The sequence below is a fragment of the Zonotrichia albicollis genome, chromosome 4, assembly GCF_047830755.1.
Source record: "Zonotrichia albicollis isolate bZonAlb1 chromosome 4, bZonAlb1.hap1, whole genome shotgun sequence".
Taxonomy (NCBI): Eukaryota; Metazoa; Chordata; class Aves; order Passeriformes; family Passerellidae; genus Zonotrichia; species Zonotrichia albicollis.
The window spans coordinates 24,092,523-24,117,724 of NC_133822.1; the positions used below are offsets into that span (position 1 = coordinate 24,092,523).

A 25,202-nucleotide genomic window follows, 5' to 3' on the forward strand; every position below is an offset into this window, starting at 1 on the left:
TACTACCAGTCAGGTTTAGGAACCAACCAGCATTGAGCCCCAGCTCTACTAGAAATCAGTTTTAATGAGTTTCAGTGTTCACCGATCTGTTGGCACCCACAGTTTCATCCTGTGCACATTTCAGGCTTAGAGAGAGAAGGTGGCTTTTCCTCATGGCTTCCATGGGAGATGCCTTGGCTCCCTTGCATCTCTTCTGCTTCAGACTTGATACTCAGGACTAAAGAAGGAGGAAGGAAGGCACGTGGAACAAGGAGCTGTCCTCTTTTAAAGGCCACCAGCTGGTCCCTGGTCACTCTTCTTTACTTTGTCTTGCTTACTTTCTCCAGAGGCATTGGACTTCAGAGCAAGAAGGTGTGGTGTGTGCTGGCTGGCTTGGGAAGATGAATGAGGTTATCCTACAGTGTCATGCTCCTGCCAGCTGCACCCTGCCACAGGTTGTGATCCATGGGACCTCTTGGATAGGAGAGAGTAAACAGCAAGAGCAGATGCTGCTGCTGGGCCCAGCTGAAGAAACATGGTCCTGAAGATCCAGGAGTCAATGACAGAGGAGCCACTGTGATAATGGAAAACAGTGATACAAGGTGGAGGAAGAGACAATTCCCTCAATAGAAAATCTAGAAGGCCTGGAGGCCAGAAAACCAGGAGGTCTGAAAGACCAGAAATCAGCTTTTCATTCCACAGGAGTTCCCTGGGTAGGGGCCTCCTTTCTTGAGGGTTTACTCAGGACTGAAGCAGATAAATGTTCTCAAAGCTCAAAACACAGTCCCGTTCCTGAAAACAGGATTGCTGCAAGTGCAATGAGGTGATGGATGAGAAAGGCACAGTGTTCTAGTCCATCTTCCATACCTTTGCCTCTGGCCAGCTCCTGCTCTTGACTTGCTCCTGGCTGACACTGGAAGTGCTGATTTCTGGGGAAATGGGCTCATAGGAACGGAGAGACAAGCTGGCAGCCAGCAGACCCATCCGCACACACGTGCCTGTGTCGTGTTTAGCAAGCACCCCTGCAAGGATTCCTGCCATTAAGCTGTGGAGGGAAAGAAAGAAGGTTTTGAGCAAGGGGAGAAGGGCTTTAAACCCAGGAATGTGGCTGTTCATTTGTGAGAGCTTTCATTTGGATCCCAAGCAGCACTTACAGCAGCAGGATGTATCACACAGGAACGCTGAGGTTACAATGAATGGGGTTTGCTTTTTCTGTATCTATTTTAGAGTACCAAATATTGTCATTTATTTGCATTTTTTGCTCTTCTCATCTGAGAAGTTGAGATACTTCCTCTTGTACCACATTTTCTCTTCTCCTCAGTTTTACAGGTGAGGCAGGAGAAAAGAAGAGCCTAAGAAGGGAAGAATCTAATTTTCCCCTGCTCTCCAGTATTTTGTCACTTATCTGCTCTTTGTTGGTGCCTCATTATGTCCTCGTTACATTGATGCCTCCTCTCCCCAAAGGGTTGGATGGGGTGAGAGACAAAGTTTCTGTATCTATGTGAGAGGGACAACAGGCCTCTCTTTTCTTTCTGGAAAAAGAAATTCAAAGCTGAAATTACATTGGAAAGTCAGATTTTTGGGATACATTTGCTCTGGTTTTTCATTTGAGATTTCCCAGTAAAAGTGATGTAAGTGCAGTGTTTGGGCTAGATTGGGAGCAACTACTCTATTCACAGCAACTACTGTAAAAATGTTCAGAAGCTAGGAGAGGACAGAGAAGGGAAAGAGAACTGACAAGACAATCACATTTTAGAGGAAGAAGCAAGGACAGGAAAAGGTGATGGCAGGGAGGATTAATAAGTAAATCCGTGGGCAAGGTAAAAAGAGCCCTTATTTTGCACTCCACCTAATTACATCAGCATCTTCTTATCTATAACAAAGACACAGACGATTATGACTTCCACAAAGTGTTCAATCTCTCAACAGCTCCAGGAGCTGAGAGTAAATATTTAGTGAAGCATCCCCTAGCAATGCCATGTGTGTGCCTGCGGTGTTGGGTTGTCATGGCAGCTGGGGGCAAGGAGCAAACAGCCCCTGCACACATGCTCAGCTCATGGGCAGAGCTCTGGAGCTGCAGGGGAGTCACAGGGTGGAGGGGAGGCATGAGGTGCCCTGGGTCACTGTTTCTGGGTTGCATTATCCCCTGACCAGTGCTTCTAAAGTGGGAAGGTTCATAGGGTCTAAGCTGAGAAAGTGTTACATTTTAGATATGGGGAAAAAATTCTTTACAGTGAGAAAGGTGAAACATGAACAGAGAGGTGCTGGATATCTCATCCCTGGTTGGATGGGGCTCTGAGCAACCTGATCAAGCTGCAGCTGTCCCTGCTCACTGCAGAAGGGTTCAAACCAGATGACCACTAAAGGTCCATTCCAACCCAAACCATTCTGTGTTTCTACAATAGTCCTTTGGAGGTGCCACCAGGCTGGGCTTGGGACACATAACCAGTTTATAGGCTGTGGAGATGGCTTGTATGGCATTGCAGTGTCCTGGCATTTCCAGTCTGTTTTGGCACTCTTACTCTGTAAAGTAGGGATTTCCAGAGTTCAGGGGAGCAGTTGGGTTATTAGAAAGAAAAACCCTGAATGAACAAGGGGGCTTTGAAAATTCCCCCACATGGCCTGTGGGGGACTCTGTGGAGAGGAATTTCCCGACCAATGTTACTTCAGGAATGGGCCCCAAGCTTTCAGATGGGTTTGGAAGGAAAAACAAGCTTCCAGGTTCCCTAGTGTAACTCAGTGGAGGTGGTTGGCAGTGGTGCATTTTGTCTCACCTTCAGTCTTCCCTTGAATTTTAAAACAGAAAAGGAACCCCTGAGAAGGACATTTCATTACATTGGCCTCTAGAAAACACCTTGTCCTGCAGTAAGGAGTACTTGTGTTTGAGCAGATGGTGCAGAGGGGAGGCTGTGTCCCTGGAGGGGCGGCTGGGGACACCTGCCCAAGGTGGTGAGCAAAGCTGAGCTTTCCTTAGGTCAGGCTGACCTCACAACACTCCTCCAGCACCCATTCCTCTGCTGTTATTACACCTACTGCTCCAAATAACCATTTGGTCTTCTATGGAGAAGAGCAGCTTGCAGCTGAGTCAGCTCACCTCAGAGGTTATCTGGGACACAAACCGCACGTCCTGGTGTTAAGTGGGCTCACCAGCTTGGCAAGAAGTTATTGATTAATTTTAAGTAAAATATTGAGGACTGTCTATGTTTTAACAAAGCCCAAACAAAAACCTTTTCATTCTGGACACTGAACAGAGAAAAAAATGTTGGTATGTTGAGTTATTGCTAGGCAAGAGTAGAAAGGGAAAAGGAAATATCTGTCACATACAGACTTTTGGTCTGGCCCAAGGCAAAGAAAGGACAAAATCAACCATTGCAAAATATGAAGCAAGAAGAAAAAAACAACCTGACTGCTACATACAGTTTGTCAAGTTAACAAGGAGCATAATAAAATATTACTCTGACAGACTGAGAGTTGATCACTGGGGCTAGGAATAATAGCTGTCATTTCCCACTTCTATGTATGGCATTGTGTGAACAGCCAGGCGAATTATACAGCAGACTCTTTTGAAGCAAGAGCTTCAAAATTGCCAGAGGCAAATGCAGAACCTGATGAAATGCTTTTACAAGGCCATTTTAGCTCCTGAGTGGCAGTTCCACTTCCATTGGAGAAGTGTGGAAGTAAGGCAGTTAGTTAGTAAGACAGCTTTGATGTAAGGTGGTTTACTTTGCTTTTAGCAGCTCAGCCCAGAGTAATTCAGAATTCTTAGATTGCCAGGAAAGGCTTGGATCTTGAAGAAAAGCAAAACTAATAATGGCAAGCCTGGCTTCTAAGATGCTTCAGGGGACAATTTTAGCAAGCTTTGCAAGAAATCACTGCAACCAGCCCTGGTCTCATCCTTAACATCTCTTCCTCAAGCAGCAGTTGCTTTTCCAGTAGAATTTCAAAGGAATCCGACTATCACATGGGGCTGGAGAGGACAAAGCAGCGAGGATGTACCTGTCACCAGCTCCTGAGACGTTGACAATCTCCTCCCTGCTGATGGGGATGGCGGGGTAGTGGGCAGCACAGAGCCTGGCAGCAGCAGCCTGTGGGGAGAGGGAAGGGAAGGGAAGTCAGTGGGAATTGCCCAAGCTGGTGAGGCCTGATGTGCCCGATGCCAGATCCGCGGGGATGGCAAAAAAAGAAAAGGCTGGGAAAAAGGCAATAATCTTTTTTCACACTTTGATCATTTAAATGAAGCTTCCTGCAAATGAAGCTCGCACTCATGAATATTCACATAGCACATTTAATTCTAGCTGACTCCAAACACTGCTGCTAGGAGCCAGCAGCACAGGACAGACAACTCCATTTGCTTTAGAGCTGTGTGTTCCACCCCCCCAAACACATACATTTCCCAGCAGTGATGCCATGTTTCCCAGGACTGCTGCCACCACACCAGAAATAGCAACAGCGCCATATGGCCCCAGAAAGAAGCAACTGAGAGCTCAGAGCTGGTTTTCCATGCCCTTACCTGTCTGTGAGCTCCTGGATGAAGGGAGATGCTCCCTGCCAGGCTCCTGCCGCACAGGAGGACGCCGTGAGCGCCGAGGGTCACCACCACACACTGCAGGTGGGACAGCAAAGGGCAGGCCAGGGCCGCTGCAGCCTGGACAGCATCCTCCAACCTGGATGGCAGCTCTTCAGAGAGAGGAGAGGGAAAAATGTGCTCCACTGTAAAGGTCCTCAGCCAGCCTGTCTGTGGGCTGGCAGGCTATTTATGAGCACTTCTACTACTATTTATAGGCACTTCTACTACTATTTATGGGTACTTCTGAAATGTGATTGGTAACATTTTTTTCCCTTTATATTATGGGAAGCATGGAATTCTCCAGAGTTGGCCTTCCATGCTGTATTCTGTACTGAGGAACCCAATTCTCAAGGGACTAAGCATGTGTCTGTAGGGATCAAAAAGCTGTCTTGAAGCATGGCTCCCTTGTTTCAATGCTGTTGGATCTCCATCTGCATTTGGTGGGGTGTGTCATTCCTGCAAAGGGTGGTCCTGCTGAGACAGGTGCCCTCTGAGCACCAAGCTTCAGGGACACATTGACAAACCAGATATTACTTCTGTTTAGGTGATAAGTGAGGCAAATGGGAGCCCTGGTTTTGGGCAAGGAGCCACCCCAGGCCAACTGTGCTCTCTGCTGGGTCATCAATCCATGCAGCCCAGACAGAGATGGCAGTGAGGTGCAAGATACCATGAGCACTTAGGAATCCCCACTATGCTATAACCCAGTTTGCCTGCATTAGAGGCTGAAGCAGAAAATGCTCTTCTCCAGGATCTAGGTTATCTAAAAGTCTGACTGATCCTCCTGAGTGTTCAATACCTGCTGGCACAGGGTTCCCGAGGGTCCGATTTATTGCTCTCAGCTCTTGCAGGTTGGGGGAAATGTATGTGAGTGCTTTCCAGCTGTCTGAGAGGAATGGCTTAGAGGCCTTGTTCTCATCTGTTGGCTCATAGCACACTTCAAAACAACAATGCAATTGGTTAGTTAGTTAATTAATTAATTAGTGGTTCGTCTCTGTGTCAAAGCAGGATGCAGTGGAGAACACTTAGCATAATCTGCACAACTAGAGTTACACCTTTAAATCATGAGATACTCCCCCAAACTTGGGACAAGGTCTCCCAAGCTTTCCTTCCCAGTGTCCAGCAATGAGACAGCTACTTCTGGCTCTGGATGATATAACCAGACCCCAATTTTGTTCCTCCAATTAGCTGGGTTTGGAGCCTCTGCCAGGTTTTTAGACCACTGTGTCCTTCTTTGGGATTTGCTTTTAAAAAGGAAGGTGTAACTCCAAAGGTTTAGGAAGCTTTGTGAAAGGTCCCCAGCATACCATTGGAGGGGAGCACTTATTTTATGGGAATGGAAGAGAATTCCTCTCAAAAGATGCTTTAGTGCTTTTTCTGAGAAGCAAACTATATTGCTGCTCAAACTGTCAGAAGTACTCAAATTGCCTCTTGCACTGAGATTAAAAGCTCAGAGAGCATTCCCTGGCCTTCTGGCAGTGCTCAAGGGCTTTACCAACTATGCCTCAGGAAATGTGGTTCAGCTGCAGAAAGAGGAAAACTGCAGAGAAATCCAAAATGCTTTTCCCATCTGAAGCAGAGTGGCAGAGTACAGGAAGAGGTGCTGAATAACCCAGCATGTCAGACAGTCAGTGGTTATGTGCAGCAAGCAGCAGGGATGTGCCTGCACTGTCTTGCACACATGCTGTGAGGGCAAGCTCTCCTTACCTGCTAGCTGGTGCTCTCTGGCTACTTGGCAGACGTACTGAATAGTGGAGAGAGGCACATTTCCATCAATGCAAACAAGTGGGGCCTGACACAGCTTCTCCTTGAACTGGGACACCTAGTTAAAATCCAGGACACACAGGAAAGACAGCCTGAGTCATTGCAGAGGGACAAAATCATTGCTGGTCAGACTTCATATAGGATTCTGACTTGTATTCCAGCCTTTAGGTGCAGGCATGAGCCTAAAAGAGTGATTCCCTAAGGAAAATGGATTTTTCCATCTGCCTCATCTCTTCCCCTTTCCCTGCTCCTGGTCATTGAGGGCTGGACTCAACTGGCAGAGCCCCTGCAGCAGAGGAAGATAATTGCTGATGGAGCACTACAGGGAAATGGAATGCTGCTGTTTAATGCCCCTGCAGGATTCCCTGGGCCGCGCCTCACTCACTGTGTGTGCCATTGGATGCCCTCTCTGTCCCTAAGACAGGCTGCTCAGCAGAGTGTTTGACTCCTGGGTCCCCCTGAATCCCACAGGAATGGGGTTCAGGGAGCTGCTGCTCTCTCCTGTGGCTCTCTGAGGTTGCACAGCCACTTGCTGGGATGCCAGGCCAGGGCTATGGGCACTGGGGCAGCATCCCCCGTGTCTCTGCCAGCCCTGGGGGGAACAGGGGCTGCCAAAATGCATTTTGCAGCACAAGACTGCTTCAGAATTTCCACTGATCACAGCTGCTCTGTAAAGCTCAGGAGAATTAATCCCTCATGTAATGGTTTTCTGTGCCAAGGCTTTGGGGAGGCAGGGTAAGGATGGAAGTGGGAGTAATAACCAGATTTTTCCCTAGGAAAGCTCCACCTCATGGAGATGCCACTGGTGAGTAAATTGCACTTAACTTCCATGTTGCTGTCAGTCATGAAGCACAAGCTTTTGTTCTGTCAATAAAAGAAGGAGGGTGTAGTGGTGGGGCTTTCACTGAATTACTCTTTAATCACTGCTGCCATTATGCTTCCCTGATGTTTTTGAATGTTTGGATGTGCTGAGCAACAGTTTCTGTTGATACAACTCACTGTGTAGAAACAACAGGGATGGTAGGGAGGGGATGGAACAGAAAAATTTGCTTTAACCAGTGTTCTGTCCACTTTTTTTTTCTGGTTTTCCCTAAAGGAAGAAATATGGGTTAGGGTTATACAGGTTGATTTTTTGCTGGCTTTAGGATGCAAAATTGTAAGTTAGCTTGGACAAGTTAATGAAGAGGATTGTGGCCTACATATCATGAATGATGGTAGTGGAGATATTTATAAACCAGAAACAGATAAAAACTCCATCTGGGTCAGCAGTAATAGAGGGCTCTGGTGGCTTGTTATTGGCTCTGGTGGCTTGTTAAGCTGCTGTGCCAGTGGCCAGTGACCAGAGTTAACCTCAGCATCCCCCATGCCCTCTGCACCCTTTCCCCCCGGTACAAACGTCACCAGTGGCCTCTTGTCACACCCCACACTCTTTCTCACAAGAAAAGCTCATAACTGTGAGGGAATGCATACATATTGCTCTGTTATCTGCTGGTGGATGTCCATGTCTCCCAAGCCAAGGCTGAGCTCCCCAGCACTGCTGATGACGGCACAGTAAGTGGCTGTGCTCTCCCCCTCCAGCCGAAGGACGCCGCTCATGTCCTGCAACAGGGAGGACAGGCACACACTGAGCACATTCCTGTTCCCTGCCACCCCCAGCTCACCCTTTCTGTGCCAGCTCACTGCTCTCCCTCGGGATACGCAGCCTGGCAGGGTTATCTCAATCTAGGCAATGCTGGCAAGAGAAGAGTGGTCTGCAGCCCTGCCTGCACCAGTCACCCATTCTCACAGCTGGTGTGGGATGGCATCTCCTGGTGGCACTCTGCAGACAGCAGTGACTTGTGTTGGCCACCTCACTGACTGCCCAGCCTGGTTCTGAGCACACCCTGGAGCCATTCCTGCAGCAGTGGGGCAGAGGGCTGTGGAGTGTCCTTCCTCTGGGGCTCCTGGCAATGATCTGCTATGGGAATGCAGGGCATATCTTGGAAAGAACATGTGGATGGAGAAATGTATCTATCTCAGGGGCTGACAGGGAAGCTGGAGTTTTTAGGGAAAGGTTCCTCTCCAGCACTGATGGGAGTGTGTTTTATTACAGGCAAGGATTGCTTAGTGGGGCCAGCAAGTCCACCTTCCCTTGGGACACTGCTCACTTGGATGGCACAAACTGCTGTGTAGAGAAGAGATTATAGAGCAGCCATGATGAAGCCTTTATAACCCAAAACAGAGTTCATATTCTCATTTCTTCATTTGCCAAGTCAGGCTGCCAGAACCAAGGCCCATGGGCTCTGTTTGGATCCCAGGGTCATGGCGGCACTAATAACAGTCAGTGACCCTGACCAGCCTCACCTGGGGGCTGCACTCACACCCTGCCTTGCCTTCAGTCCTGCCTTTTCTCCATGGAGCTGCCTGCTGGGCTGGTGATATTCTGCTGCTCCAGCTCCCTGAGCTGTGCACAAGCTGCTGCTGGAGTCAGGTATTCCCCTATGCACAGGTAAGTGTGCATGCAGCTCTGTAGAGAATCCTCTCCTCTGAGCTGGGGAGAGGTCCAACCTGCAATTCCAGTATCACATTTTCTCTGTCTTGGCCTTTAGCTAAACCAGGCTGGTTTTGGCAATGCTTTGTGTGTCCTCAGGTTCAAGGTTTGCATATTTCTTGCTATGCTTAGCCTTCACTAGAATTGTAAGTGCTTGCTCCTGATTTACCTCTACCTCATCCAAGCACCACTTTCTGGAACTGAATTCAGAGGCCATGGTTAAAGAGCCCATACTTCAGACTTAAAGACTCCATGAATTCAGAGCCCATAATTCAAACTTAAAGACTCCACACCTAGCCTGTGTTTTGGAGGTGGTTCCTTGCCTCCTAATTGTCTGTAGCTAAAGAAGCATTGAATTATTCCCACTCTTAGCCTGATGGAAGGTGGCTCTGATGCCTGCCAGGGCTGGGAAGAATTTTCCTTCTGTATGATGTCATCTTTTCCAAGTTTCTGAGGTGCTGCTTCTGTGACACATACCATGTGGTGGCAGTAGTGCAGGACAGACTCTAAATGCTCATCCTTCCCCACGGCTGATAAAAGGAGAGGAGCTTGTCCAAGGCGGCTTAAACAGTCTAAAAATCAAATGGAAACAAAAGCTGTGAATAAATCCACCAGAGTACTCTGAGCACAGTGACAGCTGCTGCAGCATGGGTGTCTCTGGGAAAGCCCTCTCCTGAAAAAATTAATGCTCATCAGTCCTTGCCTGGGAGGATGTTCAAGATGAAATGGAGCTGCAGCTGCAGTAAATGACTGCTTAGGGCTGAGTGAGGTGTCCTACAGAGAGCTGAACCAGCACCCTGAAATTTAGGATTCTTTGGAACATCTGGGAGTGGAGGAAGAGAGGGGGAAGCAAATTCTGCTCTTTTCTGGCATCATCTCCTCCCTTACCATCACAGGCATGTGGGTTTTCCCACGCTGCTTCTGAGCACAGCATTTTCTGGTGCTGCCCTCCCACACTGCTGTTCCCACCATGGTATCTTACTAGAACCACTGAATCTGAGTGTGCTAATGGGAAACCCTTCCTCCTCTCCTTTCAAGTTACCACACATTGTACCTCCGTGGGTGGTGTGGGTATTTGGGGGATTTTTCCACTCAAGCTTCTTCATTAGTGATCTGAAGTGACAGTAGATATGTGTTAGGAGATTGGGAAATGTCTGAAAGCTGGAATAGTCCTAAAATCTTTTTGTAATCTGTCCCTGTTAACTTCAGTACAAGAATACTATACTGGTCTGCTGCTGCTTGTGGTGGAGCCACAGGTGCTGTGTGCTCATTTTCATGGATAGGACTGTAGCCTCTCTTCTTCTGCAGTAACTCCTGTATAAGAATGTGGTTTTTGTTGATAGAGTGGCAAAACTATTTTTTGGTTTCTTAAAAAAGAAAAAAGCTTAAAATATTTTTGTTTTCAATTAAGTAAAAAAATAGCTCATAAAACCTAAAAAAATTTACTTCAAACTTAGATAGCCAATTAAACAAAAGCTAAAAAGTCTCACCTAAGCAATTTACTGAAAAAAAGAGAACTAAGAAACTAATTGCTTTTGTAGACTGCTTTACCAAGAGCAAAAATCTCTTGCACCTAACTCAGTTTTTCTTTGTAAAAAGTTTTGTTGTTTTGCCTTTTATTGAAACGTTTCTGCTTCTAACACTACCACAAAAGCCATCCATTAATTTTATGCCTTCTAAAGTAGCTAAGCTGTCTTAAATGTAATATAAATTTCCAAGAGCCTATAAGAACTAGCTCAACAAAACCATATATCACTCCTGTACCCCAATTCCTTTTGTCCATGGGATGTGGAACTGTGAAACATCAGTTTGAACTGTGATTATTCCCTTCATCTTCTTGCTCTAAGCATACTTCTGTTGTGTCTATATCCTAGCATGAATTAAATCTGAGGCTGCTCAGCAGTCGTTGGAGATACTGATGCTTATTTACTTTGATTCAGGGTTACTGCACCATGTGCTAGTTAACTCCATATTTGTGGACCTTCCTTTTCCTGATCTCAACTCCCTCCACTCTTATTTCTTGGAAAGGGCTCTGCCTTTTTCAGGCAGCGTGCCCACTAGTAATTGTCCCAGATCTTGTCAGCATTCCCCCAGTCCTGCTGTGGGAGGAGCCCCAAAGGGCAGATCCCAGCTGGCATGCACCAGCAGGCAAACCCAGCACCAGGCACCTGCCAAGTTCCTTCCAACACCGCCAAAGGCTCGTCTCACTCTTCCAGCATTTGTTTGCCCACCGCCCTGGAAGAAAGAACAGTTCATTGGCAAAACTGGGAGGGCTGCTTGGCATAGTTGCTAAGTCTCAATTATCACCTGAAGTCGATGTTGCTGAAACATAGGTCAGCAATTAGAGGGAGCACAGGGCATCCAGCTCACACACTGAGGGCAATACAAACTTGTAGAGCCATCTATGGATTTCTGTTTGATGACAAAAGCCTGCTTTCAAAAAGGGGAGACCCACTTCATCTCCCCATGAATTGCTAGTTTGGTCTTACTTGCTAAGACCTCCTAGAATGGCTAATGAGTGTTTCAGAGACTGTGAGCAGCCCTCTGAATTCACCTGCCCACAACAACCTGCGACTCCAAAGTTGCTGGGGCTCTGCCTTCCAGGCCACTTAGCTCCCACCTTAAGAAGTTTGTGTGAGCTATTTATTTATTTATTTATTTCCCTCTTTAAATGTAAAATGAGGATTGTTATCTTTGCCTGTGCTGCCTCTGTACTTTATTCATGTAAGGATCTGTTTCAGGGACTGAAGAGTTTTTCACTGACCCATTGCTTCCCAAACATCTCCCTCATTAAGAATACCCTTCTTTCCCATATGTGCAGCTACCAAATTATTTTCTCTTGCCTCTGCCCTCCACTCCTCTGTCCCTCTGCCTTTCTGTCACAGACAAATTGTCAGAACACAAGCAGTCGCTCACCCATCTCATTCTAATTCTTCTGCCAGAAGAATTACATCAGTTCTACTCAGATCAATTTGGACTTCATCTGACTATCAAATGGTTTTATAGCTCTTGTTTCATAAAATCCTGAAAACTATTTTCCATCTCTGAAGACAGAGATCCCTGTAAGCAGGAGCTCCTGGCCCAGTCCCTCTGCCCTACACCAGCCCAGGTGCACAGGAACACCCCTGCACACAACATTTGCCTTGCTTGTGGACACCACTATCTTCTAACCAAGAATATGTCTTGCCAGCTCACTGTAAGGAATATTCTGCTCCCAACAATCCCTGTGCTTGGGCATTCTCAGAATTCATTCTGAAGCTCCCCAAGGATTCTTCTTCCCCTTTGTGCAGCTGCACATCTGTTCTTTGCACACAATGCTTTCTCCTGCATCCAGCCCTGGGAGAGGCTGCTCTCCCAGCTAAATATGATCTTCTATTTCTCTCATCTGACCTTCAGGCTCTTTTTTTTTAGCTCTGACTCTCCCCAGTTCTGTAGTCTGTAAAATCTGGTGCTAATTTTTGATACTTTTCCTTTTCTGCCTGGCAGCTCTCCAAGCCCTAAACTGTCCAGGCCGCCTGAGCAAAACTGTCTCTGTACAAGAAACCAACCGATGGCCTTTGTTCATCTCTGCCCTGCTTATCACTCCTCATCAAATGCAAATGTCACTCCCTGCCAAATGCCCCTCCCTTGTCTTTGCCTGTGCTCCCTGGGAGTTGCCGCTGGTACTGCTGGGAATGAGGATATTTCCATCTGCAAATGTATCCTGTGGAGAGTTGCAGATTTCAAAAGCAAAGTGACGTTGGCTATTTTAATTCTGAACTTCACTCTCTGTAATATAGGCGGCCAAGGGGGAAAAAACCAACCCTCCGCACCCCAAAATGCAAAGCAAGGGTGCTTTTTTAGGAGAGTCAAACAACATGGCTTTGAGCATTGGTCCCTGTTTCAGTCCTTAAAGAGGGTGCTGGCGGCCATCAGCAATAAGCACAAACTGTGGTTTATGTAGTTCCATTAGCTGTGGTTTTAAACTGATGCCTGCAGGAATGGTGAATATACTCATTATCTCCTTTTGCTGCCTGGCATGCTGATGCTCTCTCTCAGTTCCCCATACACCCCAGAGTCAAAGCTTCTGGGTGTCTTTTTTATGCCAAGCCTTGCCCTAAGAGCAGATGTAGCAGCCTCTGCTCAGGGATCCAGCTGTGGGTGACCTCTCCTGTTGTACAATCCCACAGGGCCTGAAAAAATGAAGATGCTAAAGCTCTCTTTAAAGTAGCAGGTGGGTACAGTGAGAGAGAAGCCAGCAGCTGGCTCTTAAAGAAAAATAAATGAGTGACTCTTGTCACACCTTGCCAACTCAGCTGTAACTCAGTGGTATCCAAATATCTTCTTGGTTTGGGTGGGGCTGGCCCAGATGAAAGAATTTAGGTAAAAATGGGCTTGCTAAAAGTGATCTGAAATGAGGCTGGGTTGATGCTTTTTGGCAAAGTATCAGAGCATTGAGGAAGTCTCTGGAACCTTCTTCCATGTCCTAAGAGGTTTGAACTCCTAATGTGAAAATGAGACTCTGCTCAGCTTCTGGCTCTCCAGAGAGAATGATAACCATAATGGTTTTTCCAGCAACTTTCTCTGAGCAAAATTGTTCATCCTTCTCAGCAGGTCAGATAGTTACATATTAAGCATTTAGCTTCTGGGTAGCCTTGAGAGCCATGTGGGAATTACAACCAGGTCAGAACACAGCTGCTTTCCTGCTGAGACAGCAGAGGAGGGAGTGGTACCCAGGGCTCTGCAACAAATCCAGCAGGCACAAAGGTGGGACCTGCTGGGTGTGGAGCCCTTTGATAAAATCTGCCTTTAAAAAGCCAAAACAGTGATACTGAGAGAGGCTTTTCCTCTGTGCTCAACCACAGTAGCTGTCAGCAGGAGCTTTCTGGCTGGAAGTTCCCAAATCCTCCTTGGCTTGGCAGTGGGTCCCAGCCATGATGCACCATGAGCTCTGGGGCTCGCTGAAGGCAGAAGGGTGGCTAACACCTCACTTTTTTATTTAGCATTAAAAGCCCCCTTTTCCCTTGTCAGCTGTTCCCAGCAGGACCTACACTGGTCCTTGGCCCCCTCACCGTGCTATGGGTGCTCCAGAAATCTGCAGTCGTGTCTGACATGCCAAGGAATGCCTGTCTTTCCTTGGACACAGCTCAGCTCCTTGCCTGATGGCTGAGTGTAGGCTGTGCATGGTATTGGTTACATCACAGCTGAAGCAGCTGAACTCTTGCTTTTGCAAGCTTTCATAACTGATGCCACAGCATATTTCACCCTTGACCATTGTAACATTGCTTGGCCCCTGCATCATTAAATAGCAAATTCCTTACAGACAGCTTCCCCAGCACATTTCCCCTATCTCACTGAGAGGTCTCCACAGGCTGTCCCATCTGATGGCAGAAGCTTCCTGCCTTGACTATCATCACAGAGTAATTTGAGACACCAGAGAAGTTTAGAGCAAGCTTCACCACCTCAATCTGCAGCACTTGGTACAGCTTGACAAAAATTGTACAGCTGTCATTTGCATGGGGAACTCCCAGGTTTGGTCGACTTTAGCTTCTTGTTTGCTTCTTGCCCAACCCAAACTGAGACAAATGGTAATGTCTAAAATGTTCTATTTTTTAAAGCCATCTGTGGGGCTCTTTTTCTCTTTTTTTGTTGGTTTTTGTGTGTGTGTATGAGACTCAAATCCTTCATGAGTACTCTGCACAGAGACTCTTGCTCCTATTTGTGCTGCTTCCTATAGTTAGGACAGTCTCAGACAGCCAGAGATGGGTTGCTGGGGGTTTCCCCACTATGGCTGTATGAATGATACATTACTTTGTCCCTCTCTTGAGTGGTGATGGTGATTTTCACCTTGGGGACAGAGCAGGTCAGTATATATCACTCCATTATCCATCTAAACAACACACCAAGCATGCCCAAGTGTGTGCATGCACACATGTGGATATCATCCAGGGATAACACCTTCCCCCCAACCCCTGTGGCTTGGCACTCCTGTAAAAGCAGCTGGAAATACACTGGTGCTGGGAAAACTGCTACAGATACAGTACCAGGATCTCAGGGTTCTGTGCCTTGGCTATAAAGTCAACGTTGATACCGCCAATCACCACCTTTAAGAGGGAAGAAAGAGGTAAAAAGTGGCTGGAAGTGCTTCAGGAAAAAGTTTCCAAATCTTCTTTGCTTTGCCTAGTCACTTTTCCCACCCTCTTGGAAGCTCTCTCATTACAGTGTAAGGGCCAGTGCTTCTTTTGAATAGTCAGATGCAGGTTTGTGCAATCCCAATCAGAAATAATCAAAACCTCTTCTCTTTGTTGTTTTCTGAATTATGCCTCAGCCATCCCATGGCAGGTGGGATGTTGCAGTGGACACACAGGGATGCTGATGGTTTCTCTCTATACCAGGCCTCAGAAACATTCAAGCATTGGTGTGCAAAAAAGCAAAGAAAACGGGAAAAAGTGGGCAGGGAAATGCAGTAATTTCTTGCAAGCTCCCAGGAGAAATTGCCATACCCAGTGACACTTTACAGATCACTTCTTTTATTGTCCTACAAAGCCAGAATAAGCAGTTTAGCTCCACAAACAGGAAGTTTCCAGATTCTTTGGGGACATACAGATGTTTTTTCTCATCAAATGCTGGGTTATTGCCTCTGAAGTCACTGCCCTCTTTTATGTTGACAAATCTTATTGCAAATTGGTTTTAAAAAATTTTTCATGTCTAAAGACCACCTAAAAGAGATTTCCTGCAAGTTACATGGCACAGACAAAATCCAAGAGAGAGAAGAGAGTATTTGGAGTATACTAGATCTTGTTTGGGATGTGCTGTAACTCTTGTGATTTTGTCAATCATGAGCAGGAGGCCAAGAACAAGAGATATTTATGGCTCAGCAGCTCAAAATATCTCTCCACACCCTCTTCCAGGTCTATTCCTGTAGTCACAAGTTCCCTGGTACTAAGAGCTGTAGAGATGGAGCTGTACATAGGGACTCAGAAAAAGGTGAAAAGGTGATTCAAGTTTTAATGGCCTTGATGGTCTAAGACTTAATGAGATCAGGCCATTGTCAGTGTCTGCTCCTTGTAAATGTGGATAAGGGGAGGAGGAGAAGACACTTATCTTTCAAGAATAACAAGGGAAACTAAAGGGAGAATGTCTGACAGCGTGAAGGAGAATGGTTGGTTGCTGGCTGAGTCATCTCTTACTTTTGGGAACAGATATAAATTTATCTTGTGCTGTCAGCAGAGAGGCATGATGTGGAGGCCAGCAGAGGACTCACTGGTTGGGGTGCACTCATGTCCTTTTGCCCAGGCTGGCTCCTCTTCCTCCTGGCTTTCTGCAGTTTGCTGAGGGCCACTGCAATGCAGCTGCCCACTCTGGCATTGTTCTGGATCAGTGCAAGGTCTGTTGAGCATTTCTTTGAGGAAAATTAAAAATACCAGCGAGCCTGACCTGTTAGAATCTTGTGTAGGAACTGTTTAGAGGGAGAAAGGAGGAATTACATGCTGGGACTTGATAGGTTTGATCCCCCACACCATAATCCTTTGGGGACAAGTATAGCAGGTTACAATGCTGCATGAAAACCCAGATTTTTCCTTTTTCTTAATTTTTTAAAAATTCACCTTCCTCCCCCAGTGTTCACAGAGAGGAAGCCTGACTTTGATAGGTGGGGAATAAAAGCAAAGACTTCACAGAGAAAAGAGGAACTGAAGTACTTAAATTACAGCAGAGAGCCTAAAAACCTTAGAGGATCTTGGTCAGCTTTTCCAGAAAGAGATATCTACTGAGATTTTGCCAAGTCACTAGAATCAATTTTTTTAGCAAATTGCACTGGGAGCAGAGTATCAGAGCTTTTGAAAGCCCTACTTTGTGGCTGCATATAGGTCTTACATCCAAAAATGCCTCCGCCTTGATTGGTCAGGTCTCCTAGAGGGCTGGCAGCAGAGCCTGGATGTGAATCTGGCTCTCCCAGCTCCTGCACTGGCATCCCAGCCTGTACCTCTGCTTTCTCCTGGCTGTGCAGCAGGATTCCTGCTCACCCAGGGGTGTTTGTCCTCCAGGTTTCTCTTTCTCTGTACCCCCAGGGAAGGTTGGATAATGTGTGATGTACAGCACAGAGCTCTGGGAAGCCCAGGGACCTGCCAGTGTGCAAGCCCAGCACAGACAACAGCACCCAGAGATTCCATCACAGAGCAGGCAAGCTCCTGAGTGAGATGTGGGGGATTTCCTTGGGCTCTGGACCAGCTGCCATCTGTGCTGCCCTCCAGTTTTTAATGTAAAAGGGGATGAAGGCAGTAAGGATGTGCCTAAAAAATCAGGATGCAGACACTGAAGTGTTTGCTCCTTGCTAGACCATCAATAAAGTGACAGTGTTTCCTACCAGGCACTATCAGAAGAGACAGAAAATACACTGGAGGACTTTCTTTTTTCCCCCCATTTAGTAAGTGGATACTGGAGTCCAATGATTTCCCATCAGTTAACTCTATGAGCTTCTGTAACAAAAAGGGGGTCACATCTTTGCCTGTGATTCCTTTGGACCTGCAAGTATAAAGAAAATGCCCACAGATGAGCTGAAATGGGATCAGAGGAGCAGCACTGTAGCCAGCAGATACTTTATCTCCACAACCACAAGTCCTGTAAACAAGCTTTGGGCTAGATAAAGGTACAGTTGAAAATAAGTTCTGGGCTCACCCATGCCCAAGGTTAAGCTCCTGCAGCAGTGTCCCAGTGTCCCTTGTTTACTCCCCCAAACCCACGGGCTGAGCAAAGGCAAAGGTTTAGGTTGCTTCTCACCTGGCTTGGCTGAGAGCTTGCTGGATGGCCTCTTCAATGACCTGGCCCTGGGCAGCTCGCTCCTGGGGACAGGGCACTGCTATCAGCACCCCACTGCCCAGCCCCAGCCCCAGAGCACAGTCTGCAAGAGGATGGCAACACTGTTAGTGGCACTGCTTGGAGGGAGAAGTCAGGGGCTGAAGGAAAAGGACAGAGGAGAGTGGGCACAAGGTGGAGGAAGCCCCAGAGCTCAAGCTCCAGTTCTCAGCTGACCCAAGATCACGACCTTTTCCAGCTACCCAACCAATTCACATCTGCCAATTTCTTTTGAGTCTGTCTGCACAGTAAAAGGGGCAAAGGCTTTCTTTTTTTAAACTGATTTTCCTTCTGTCCACATATTATTACATGCTGCCTCCACTTCAGGTGGAATAAAACACAAATGAGCATGCCAAGCTGGCTGCAGCTGGCTTGCAGTTTCACTTGCTGCAAAGGCTGGACTTCCCTGCTGCTGTATTTTCAAAGCACTTTTGATGCAGGGATGGGGGAGGTGGGATGGCACAGGTTTTCAGGGCAAATTTTTCTGCAGACTTATAGAAAGTGCCTCATCCAGGGTAATTCTTGTGTCCCTCCTTCCCAGGACCTTACATGGCCTTTTCCATCTGAAACACACCAATGAGTTTAGCTGCCTCCTCTTCATCCTGGACATGGTATGGTGCTTGGAAGCCACTCTGGCGGGAGAAGAAGGCTGGGAACTCCCTTGATTCTCCAAAGGCAGCCACACACACACCCTGGGTCTCCTGCAGCAGTGGAGGTGAGACAAACAGGTGATCAGTGGAGGGAAACTAAAGATTGAGACTTTTTCCTTCTACCCAGAAAGAAACTGCCTTCCTTTGGCACAGGTCATGGTGATTTTTGTACACCCTATTCTATTCTATTCTATTCTATTCTATTCTATTCTATTCTATTCTATTCTATCCTCTCACCAAGAGCCAGACATGGTGAGTGGCTGGATCAGATCTGGCTCACTGAGGCAGAGGAGGCATGTGCATCCTTTGTGTGTGCTTGGAGCTGATCCAAAGCCATGCAGCTGTCATTGGCACCATCCTGAGCCCAAGACAGCGCCCTGGGACCTGAAGACACGTCGTGAACTGACAGGATATAAATGAGTTCTGCTTGCTATTGAGAAATATCAATGTTGGCTGTCATCTAAAGTGCTGGCCCTGGTGGTTTCCAACATGCCAAACCTTAAAAGGTGACTGCTGAAAATCATCTGATTCCCTTTTTAATTCTGAATTTAATTTAGTGTTTGATGGATCTAGCTTTGCTGATCCATCATTTTCTGGGAGCATCATCCCAGAAAAGCAAATCTAATGCCAAAGAAAAAGAACATGGATAGCACTACCTTTGACCTCAGCTGGAGCAGCTGCTGGAACAGCACCTTGGACATGGATGGATTTCTGTTAGGGAGCACCAAGTGCTTGTACAGCCCCAGGAGTACAGAACTATAAATATGGCTTCACATCCTCTCAGCAGCAATTTCTGAAAATCTTTGGCTTAGGACCCATCCCAATGCCACTGTGCACAAAGAACATTATCTGCTTTGACACCACAGCCCGTGCCACCTACCAGATATTCCAGTGTCCTGCCAATATCCAGGATAGACTTGGCTCCTGCAGATACAACAGCCACCGGTGTTCGTCCGAGCTCTGTCAAGTCAGCACTCACATCCAGAGCTGCCAAGGGACAAGCAGCACTGAGTTGGTGATTGTCTTGTACTCCAGGCTGGTGAGCTCTGACCTCCTGAAAAGCCACCTATGCCCAGCATGCCACTGCCTGATTTTAAAACTGCTTTGATCCACGAGCAAATATTAAAGGTTTATCTCAGGACTTTAGGTGTTGAGATTGAAAGAGGTATTGACAAAAAGAAGGCACATGGCTAAGGGCAGAGGTGCAGCCTTGCACTCCATCTCTTGGCTCTTTGATCACATTGATAAAGAGCATGAAAAAATTTGGTAGAAAAGAAAGAAAAAGGTGTTGTAGGGCAAGGATGAGGTTCAAGGAGATGCAATATCATTGGAGTAGATTTTGAGTTTGGAACTGACAATGCTTGCAAAAAAAAAAGAAAGTACCACTGGAGAACATCAGGAAACTCCCTGGTCTGGAATTTATATCACATTTAAAGGGATTGCATACAACAAGGCACTGCACTTGGGCTGTGCTGGAAATAGATATGGCTGAGAAGAGAGAAAGCACCTAAAAGCCACAAACTGTACAGGCAGGACTGGGCCATCTTCCAGAGAGGAGAACACACCTCTAACACAGAGCACACTCTTTTGTGGCAAGGCTCTTCTCCTCAGCTGAGAGAGCTGATAACAACACTGTGCTTGGCAGCCAGTATCAGGTTATCCAGGCATTACAAAGAGGTAGAGGTGCAGTCAGCTCCTGTTGCACCAAACAATATCAATATAACCCCGTGTAAGCAAAGGATAAAGAGAAACCTCCACCCCCTTAACAACTGTGCAGGGCTCAAGAGGAATACTTGGGGACATCAGGGAGAAAGCAACCCTAGCTGGATCAAGAAGAATGTTAACTTTATTCTTCTGAACTGTTACTGTACGACAGGCTGGGAAAAAGGAAAAAGAGGGAATTGAATGGAACTGTAGCAACAGAGTGCAAAGTAGAATGCATTGATGTCCTTACTGTTCTCCCCATCCCGATGGACACCTCCAATGCCACCTGAGACAAACACAGGGATTCCTGCTTTGTGTGCCACGATCATTGTTCCAGACACAGTGGTGCCACCAGACAAGCCCTGTTGGGGAACAACCAGTCACAGTCAGCACCCAGGGTGACGTGGAGGAGCAGCCACAGCTGTGGGCTGTGAGCAGCCCAGCACTGAAATCCTAACACAAATACTCCTTTAGCCCAAAGGCAGAGGAATTCACTTAGGAGCTGGACTCTGTCATCCTTGTGGGTCCCTTCCAACTCAGAATATTCTGTGAATCATCTATTGTCCCTGCCATATAAGCTGTTCTTGCCCTGATGGCAGAGGCCTTTGCTGTCCAGTGTTCACAGGCAGCTAGTGGCACCTTTAGCTGCCACTTTAAGCCTGGGATGGCCCAAGTGTCACATAGCTGACATGCAATGAGAGAATGTCCTATCATGCCAATAAGAATATTCTTAGCCAAGTGCCCATGGCTTGCCAGCAGAACCAGAATGACTTTTCAGGAGCCCTATTTAATGTATGTCATTCCCTTACCCTGCTGGATTTTGAGTCCAGTTAGGGCCACTTTTGTGTCTACCATAGGATACCACCTTCCATGATATTTTTGAGAGGTTTAAAAACCACCTGGCATGAAGCTGGAGAGCACAATGCTGTTGCTAGAAAAGCAGCTATACTTTACTAGGAAAGACCACACCAGTAAGTTTGCACACCATACCTGGCTGAGGACGAAAGGAAAATCCCTGCGAGACACTTTAACTGCATTTTTACTGCTTGCCAGGAACTCCAGCTCCTCATCTGTGAGTCCCACATGGATCTGGCCCCTTAAAATACCTACAGTGGCTGGCACCGCTCCATTTGTTCTTACAATTTCTTCCACCTTTCTGGCCATGCTGAAATAAGACAAACAAGACAATAAACACAAAATTATGGATGGAAACAATCAGGCAAGAAAACTGTCATGTTTGATGGGCATCATTCACAGTTCTACAGTTCTTGTGGTTTCAGCTACATGCTGTTCTTCTTGTATCTGCCTCATGGCAGAAATCTTTGCCCTTGAACTTGCAAAGCAAAGAGCTCCCATTTTCAAGGATGGCAATGCCCAAGCTCTGTGCTTCATTTTTGAGAAAAATCATTTGGTTTACAAGCAAATCTGGTTGTACAAATACTACTGAAAATCCTGCTTGTCAAAATAGGAGTTTTCTTTATCTTTTACCTGTTATTTCTCTGACATAACAGACTTTCACAGAAACCCTAGCTAGTTCAAGTCCTGCTCAAATGACCAGGATATATTTTTCATAATACAGTCAGTGAGATACAGAGTAACAACAGTGCCAAAAATCTGCTGCCTTAGAGTACTCCAGGGCTGCAGGCTAAGCCTAAGTTTAGCAGATTTTGCACTTGATCATTCATACAGTATCTCTTTCAGGAGCAGCTTCTTCTCCCTTTCTGAGCTATCTGGACATATGCTTGGCAATCTTTACCTACTGAAACTACCTCTTCTCAAAAATCGAGATTTTAGAGCTTCATTTTAAGAGAGAATGTCAGCAGAATAACGACCAGGTAAAAAGCAAGATGGAAAATCAATACCAAAACCTTTCTGTGCTTTCTGGAAGCAAGGATGGAGGGGAGAGTGCAACGATTTCTGGCACTGTAACTCAATGAAACACAAGTCTACTGAAAATTGATAAATAAAGAGTAGAGGTGGGGGGTTCCATGCAGGGTACAGAAGACAGTGAGAAGGGACCAGGAGCTCTCACAGTAGCTGCTCTGAGTGGGCTAAGGAACAGATTTCATTATTGTGTTTCAATCCTTTTTGCATTACAAAAGATACAGGAAAAGAAACTGCAGAGTGTTTTCAATGTCTGTACAAACTGTGCAGCTGAAAAGCTGAGAGCTCTCTTTTAGATCAAGGGGTGACATTATCTGCTGCTCTATTTTAAAGGAAGCCAGAAATTTAAGGTTTTGGATAAGGAGAAAACTAAGCTCTCTTTATTTGTCCTTAAAAGTCCAAATACAATTGTTTTACACTTGAGCTCACAGCCTGCATGCCTAACAACCTGACATTTCCATTTGCTCTTGCATCTTGCAACAGCTTTGCCTTGACCAAGAGCACTGAGAGCAGTCCAGTAAGTTATGTGCTTCATTCTTACAACTTCACTGAATGAGGAACATCAACATCCATCACCTCAAATTCAGGGGATAGGCCATGCCATGTGTAATGATGGTGCTTTCCAAGGCTACCACGGGTCTGCTCTCCACCAGAGCCTCCTGCACAGAGGGATGGATCCTGACATAACCACCTGGGGATAAACACACAAGAGTGAGTTATTTGTGTGGGTATTTGCAGTAACTACTGAGCTGTTTTATAAAAAGCAAACTGTCGTCATCACAACAAATTTATCCCCCTCTTCAGCTGCTCTTTGGGGTGAATTTACAAATTACTTCAAGAAGGCTGGATCTGTGATTTACATAAGTGAAATGTGTGCAAAACATCTCAACTATTAACATGAATGATAATCCTCATCACCATCACTGAAGGATCCTCTGCTACCATTTTTGCAGTTCTATGGTTACTGTTATTCCACTTGAACATTATTGTGAACAAACTGAGCCCTGCAACCATGCCTAAAGATGGAAATATGTTTTAAAGAGTGGAAGCACCAAGGATGCCATAGGAACTCAGTGCACTACTCACCATGCAGAAGTCTTCTCACCTGGGTGGCCCCACGTGCCACGGAGGACACCTGTCTTCCCAGGCTGAGGGTTATCTTCCTAATCATCTTGTGCATATGGAATTTCCTGAGATAACAGAGGTCAGGTGAAAAGGAAAGATGTAATTTAGCAATGATGTGACCCTAAGAAGCTAAAAATCTCATTTCTTGCTTTGACTTTGGAAGGTAGACAGCCCTTTGCCTAAGAGATGGCCTGGAATCTCCTGGTGTTTCGAGCATGAGCCAGAGTGGCAAAACAAAATTTTAAGCTGCAGAAATGGATTTGGAAGGGGTCACCTGACCCATTAATGCTGGGCTGAAATAGTGGTGGAGCAGAGGAAAGGATGAGGAGTAACAAACCAGGGAGAATTCTGAAGCAGAAAACCTTTTACATTCCAAAGTGACCTGGTGATGATAGATGTCAGGCCCAGCCACTGCCACCTCCAACGTGAAGGGTCACAAGGAGGAATCTACAAGGCAGAATAGAGCTATAGGGATAGGAACCTGTTTTCTGCCAGTGTCTAGGAGAAAATAAGGAGCTCAAAAAGGAGCTGAGAACTGACAAACCAGACTGGAACTGCGAGGAGGAGAGAGCAGCTTTCCCTAGAGCTGGGAGTGCTTTATGCCGGCTCATGTTACATCATCCTTTTTAGCACAGTGCCTTGGAAGCAGAGTGGCAATTCAGCCCCAGCAACAAACTCCAGAACTCCTCTGGTCTCTTAGCAACTCCTTTTCACTCTAATTAAATTCATTCCCAAACAGAGAAAGAGGGGGAGAGAGCTGTAAATGTTAAGAGAGTGGTCTGGTCTGGGCCTCAAAGCAGTTTCACTCAATGCCTGGCTGCTTCACATACTTTTCCTGGGCTTTTGGCCATATCCCTCCAGTCTCCCTGTTTTCCTCACCCCTTCACTAGGAGGAAAGGATTCCCTTCTTCAGTCCTTTGTGCCTATTGTTAATTCAGATGGCAAATTAATTTAAAAAACCAGTACTGTGTTCATGTTACAGTTAGCAGAACATGGCTCTGCTCTCAGTACAGTGTGTGGCACTTCAGCTATATAGAAAATTCTTATAGCCAGGGAGATCAACTAGACACAATACACACCTGACTGAAACACTAAAATTTTCCACTTTCCAAATCTTTTTCGTGCTAAGCTCAGCAGCTTGAGCAGTTCATGGGTTCACACAAATGTTCTGGTATGGCTGTGTGTGTGTGCCTACACCCCCCTCACTCTCTGGGGCAAAGTCTGCTTCAGAATAAATTCATCAAGCCAACAGCGTTACGCCAGGGATCGGCTGAGCTGCTCGAGTTGTGCTCTGAATTTTAACAACTCCCCAAACTCAGAAGCACAACAGCAAGGAGTGCCCAAGCTGTACTGGCCAGTGGATAAAAACCAGCTGGTCACCACCTGAAACCCAACAGGGCTGAGCTGATATTCACGGGAAGCTCAGCCAACATCCAGCCTGAGCCGCCTCAAGGATTATTGTAGCTTGGCAAGTTTTGCTGCAAGCCCCATACAACCTTTAGCCTCGTAACCAAACTTTGCACATTCCCAGTGCACGTTTCAGGCAGCTGGAGCAGGGACCTGCTCTCCTCCCGCCTCCCCTGTGCCCCACGCTGTATCTGAGCTCATGGAGCAATGCCTGGTGTCTCTTACCTCTGCTGTCCGTCTGCCTCATGCAGGGAGGCTGGGTGGGCACTGGAGCAGTGCCTGGGCAGCCCTGGGAGGAGGAGGAGGAGGGGGTGTGCTGGCCAGAACTCCTGGCCAAGGGAATCTATTTATGATTAACCACAGGCACAGCTGAGCTCCACAACTGCTCCCTGCCCAGGGTGCAGGGGGCCGCTTCACGGCAGGGCCAGGAAAGCTTCTGTGATTATTTTTGTTCATGCAGAGCCAGATTTTCCCCTTGCTCTTTAAAAGACTTTTCTCATTTTTCAGATTCCTTTCCTGTTAGATTTTTTTTTTTAATCAGTGAATTCTTTGCTCGCTAAAACAGTCCCTTTGCAGACTGAGCCCCTTTGTGCTTATTCCTAAAAAGCAGAGGAATCACATTCATGCCTCCCCCACAGCTTTGCCAAATGCAGCTGTTAAAGCTCCTTCTTCCCAGGGTGAGAGCTCTACCCAGCTCTTGGCCTCTCCAGCAAGGAAAGCAGTAGGTCTAAAGACAGCTGTGGCCACATTTTTTATGATGCAG

General features: G+C 46.6%; 1 protein-coding gene across 12 annotated transcripts; it reads right to left on the minus strand.

Annotated features, from left to right (window-relative positions):
- Nucleotides 1-44: 44 nt before the first annotated feature.
- Nucleotides 45-24,818, minus strand: LOC102073347 (uncharacterized). 12 transcript variants are annotated; one of them, XM_074539110.1, is made up of 20 exons: nt 24,665-24,818; nt 22,994-23,097; nt 22,484-22,598; nt 21,014-21,188; nt 20,274-20,385; nt 19,200-19,306; nt 18,244-18,370; nt 17,595-17,715; nt 17,254-17,339; nt 16,081-16,205; nt 14,861-14,920; nt 11,006-11,072; nt 9,315-9,409; nt 7,778-7,906; nt 6,251-6,365; nt 5,343-5,480; nt 4,490-4,656; nt 3,976-4,064; nt 847-1,024; nt 45-553 (listed from the first exon to the last, which is right to left on the minus strand). In XM_074539110.1, the coding sequence occupies exons 2-20, from the start codon at nt 23,085-23,087 to the stop codon at nt 536-538; spliced, it is 2,118 nt and encodes a 705-aa protein (XP_074395211.1). In that variant the 5' UTR covers nt 23,088-23,097; nt 24,665-24,818; the 3' UTR covers nt 45-535. The 12 variants fall into 12 exon arrangements, with proteins under 12 accessions (XP_074395211.1, XP_026646601.2, XP_005482838.2 ...); XM_026790800.2 differs by having other exon boundaries at nt 45-1,024; nt 23,013-23,097; XM_005482781.4 differs by having other exon boundaries at nt 45-1,024.
- Between the last annotated feature and the right edge of the window lie 384 nt (nt 24,819-25,202).

Excerpts from the sequence above, each read along its gene's own strand:
- LOC102073347 (XM_074539110.1), bottom strand. The coding sequence starts at position 23,087 with ATGCACAAGATGATTAGGAAGATAACCCTCAGCCTGGGAAGACAGGTG. Across the intron at positions 9,410-11,005 it reads TGTTGGAAGGAACTTGGCAG|ACTGTTTAAGCCGCCTTGGA; the intron begins GTGCCTGGTGCT and ends TTTGATTTTTAG. Across the intron at positions 4,065-4,489 it reads ATCCAGGAGCTCACAGACAG|GCTGCTGCTGCCAGGCTCTG; the intron begins GTAAGGGCATGG and ends CTCTCCCCACAG.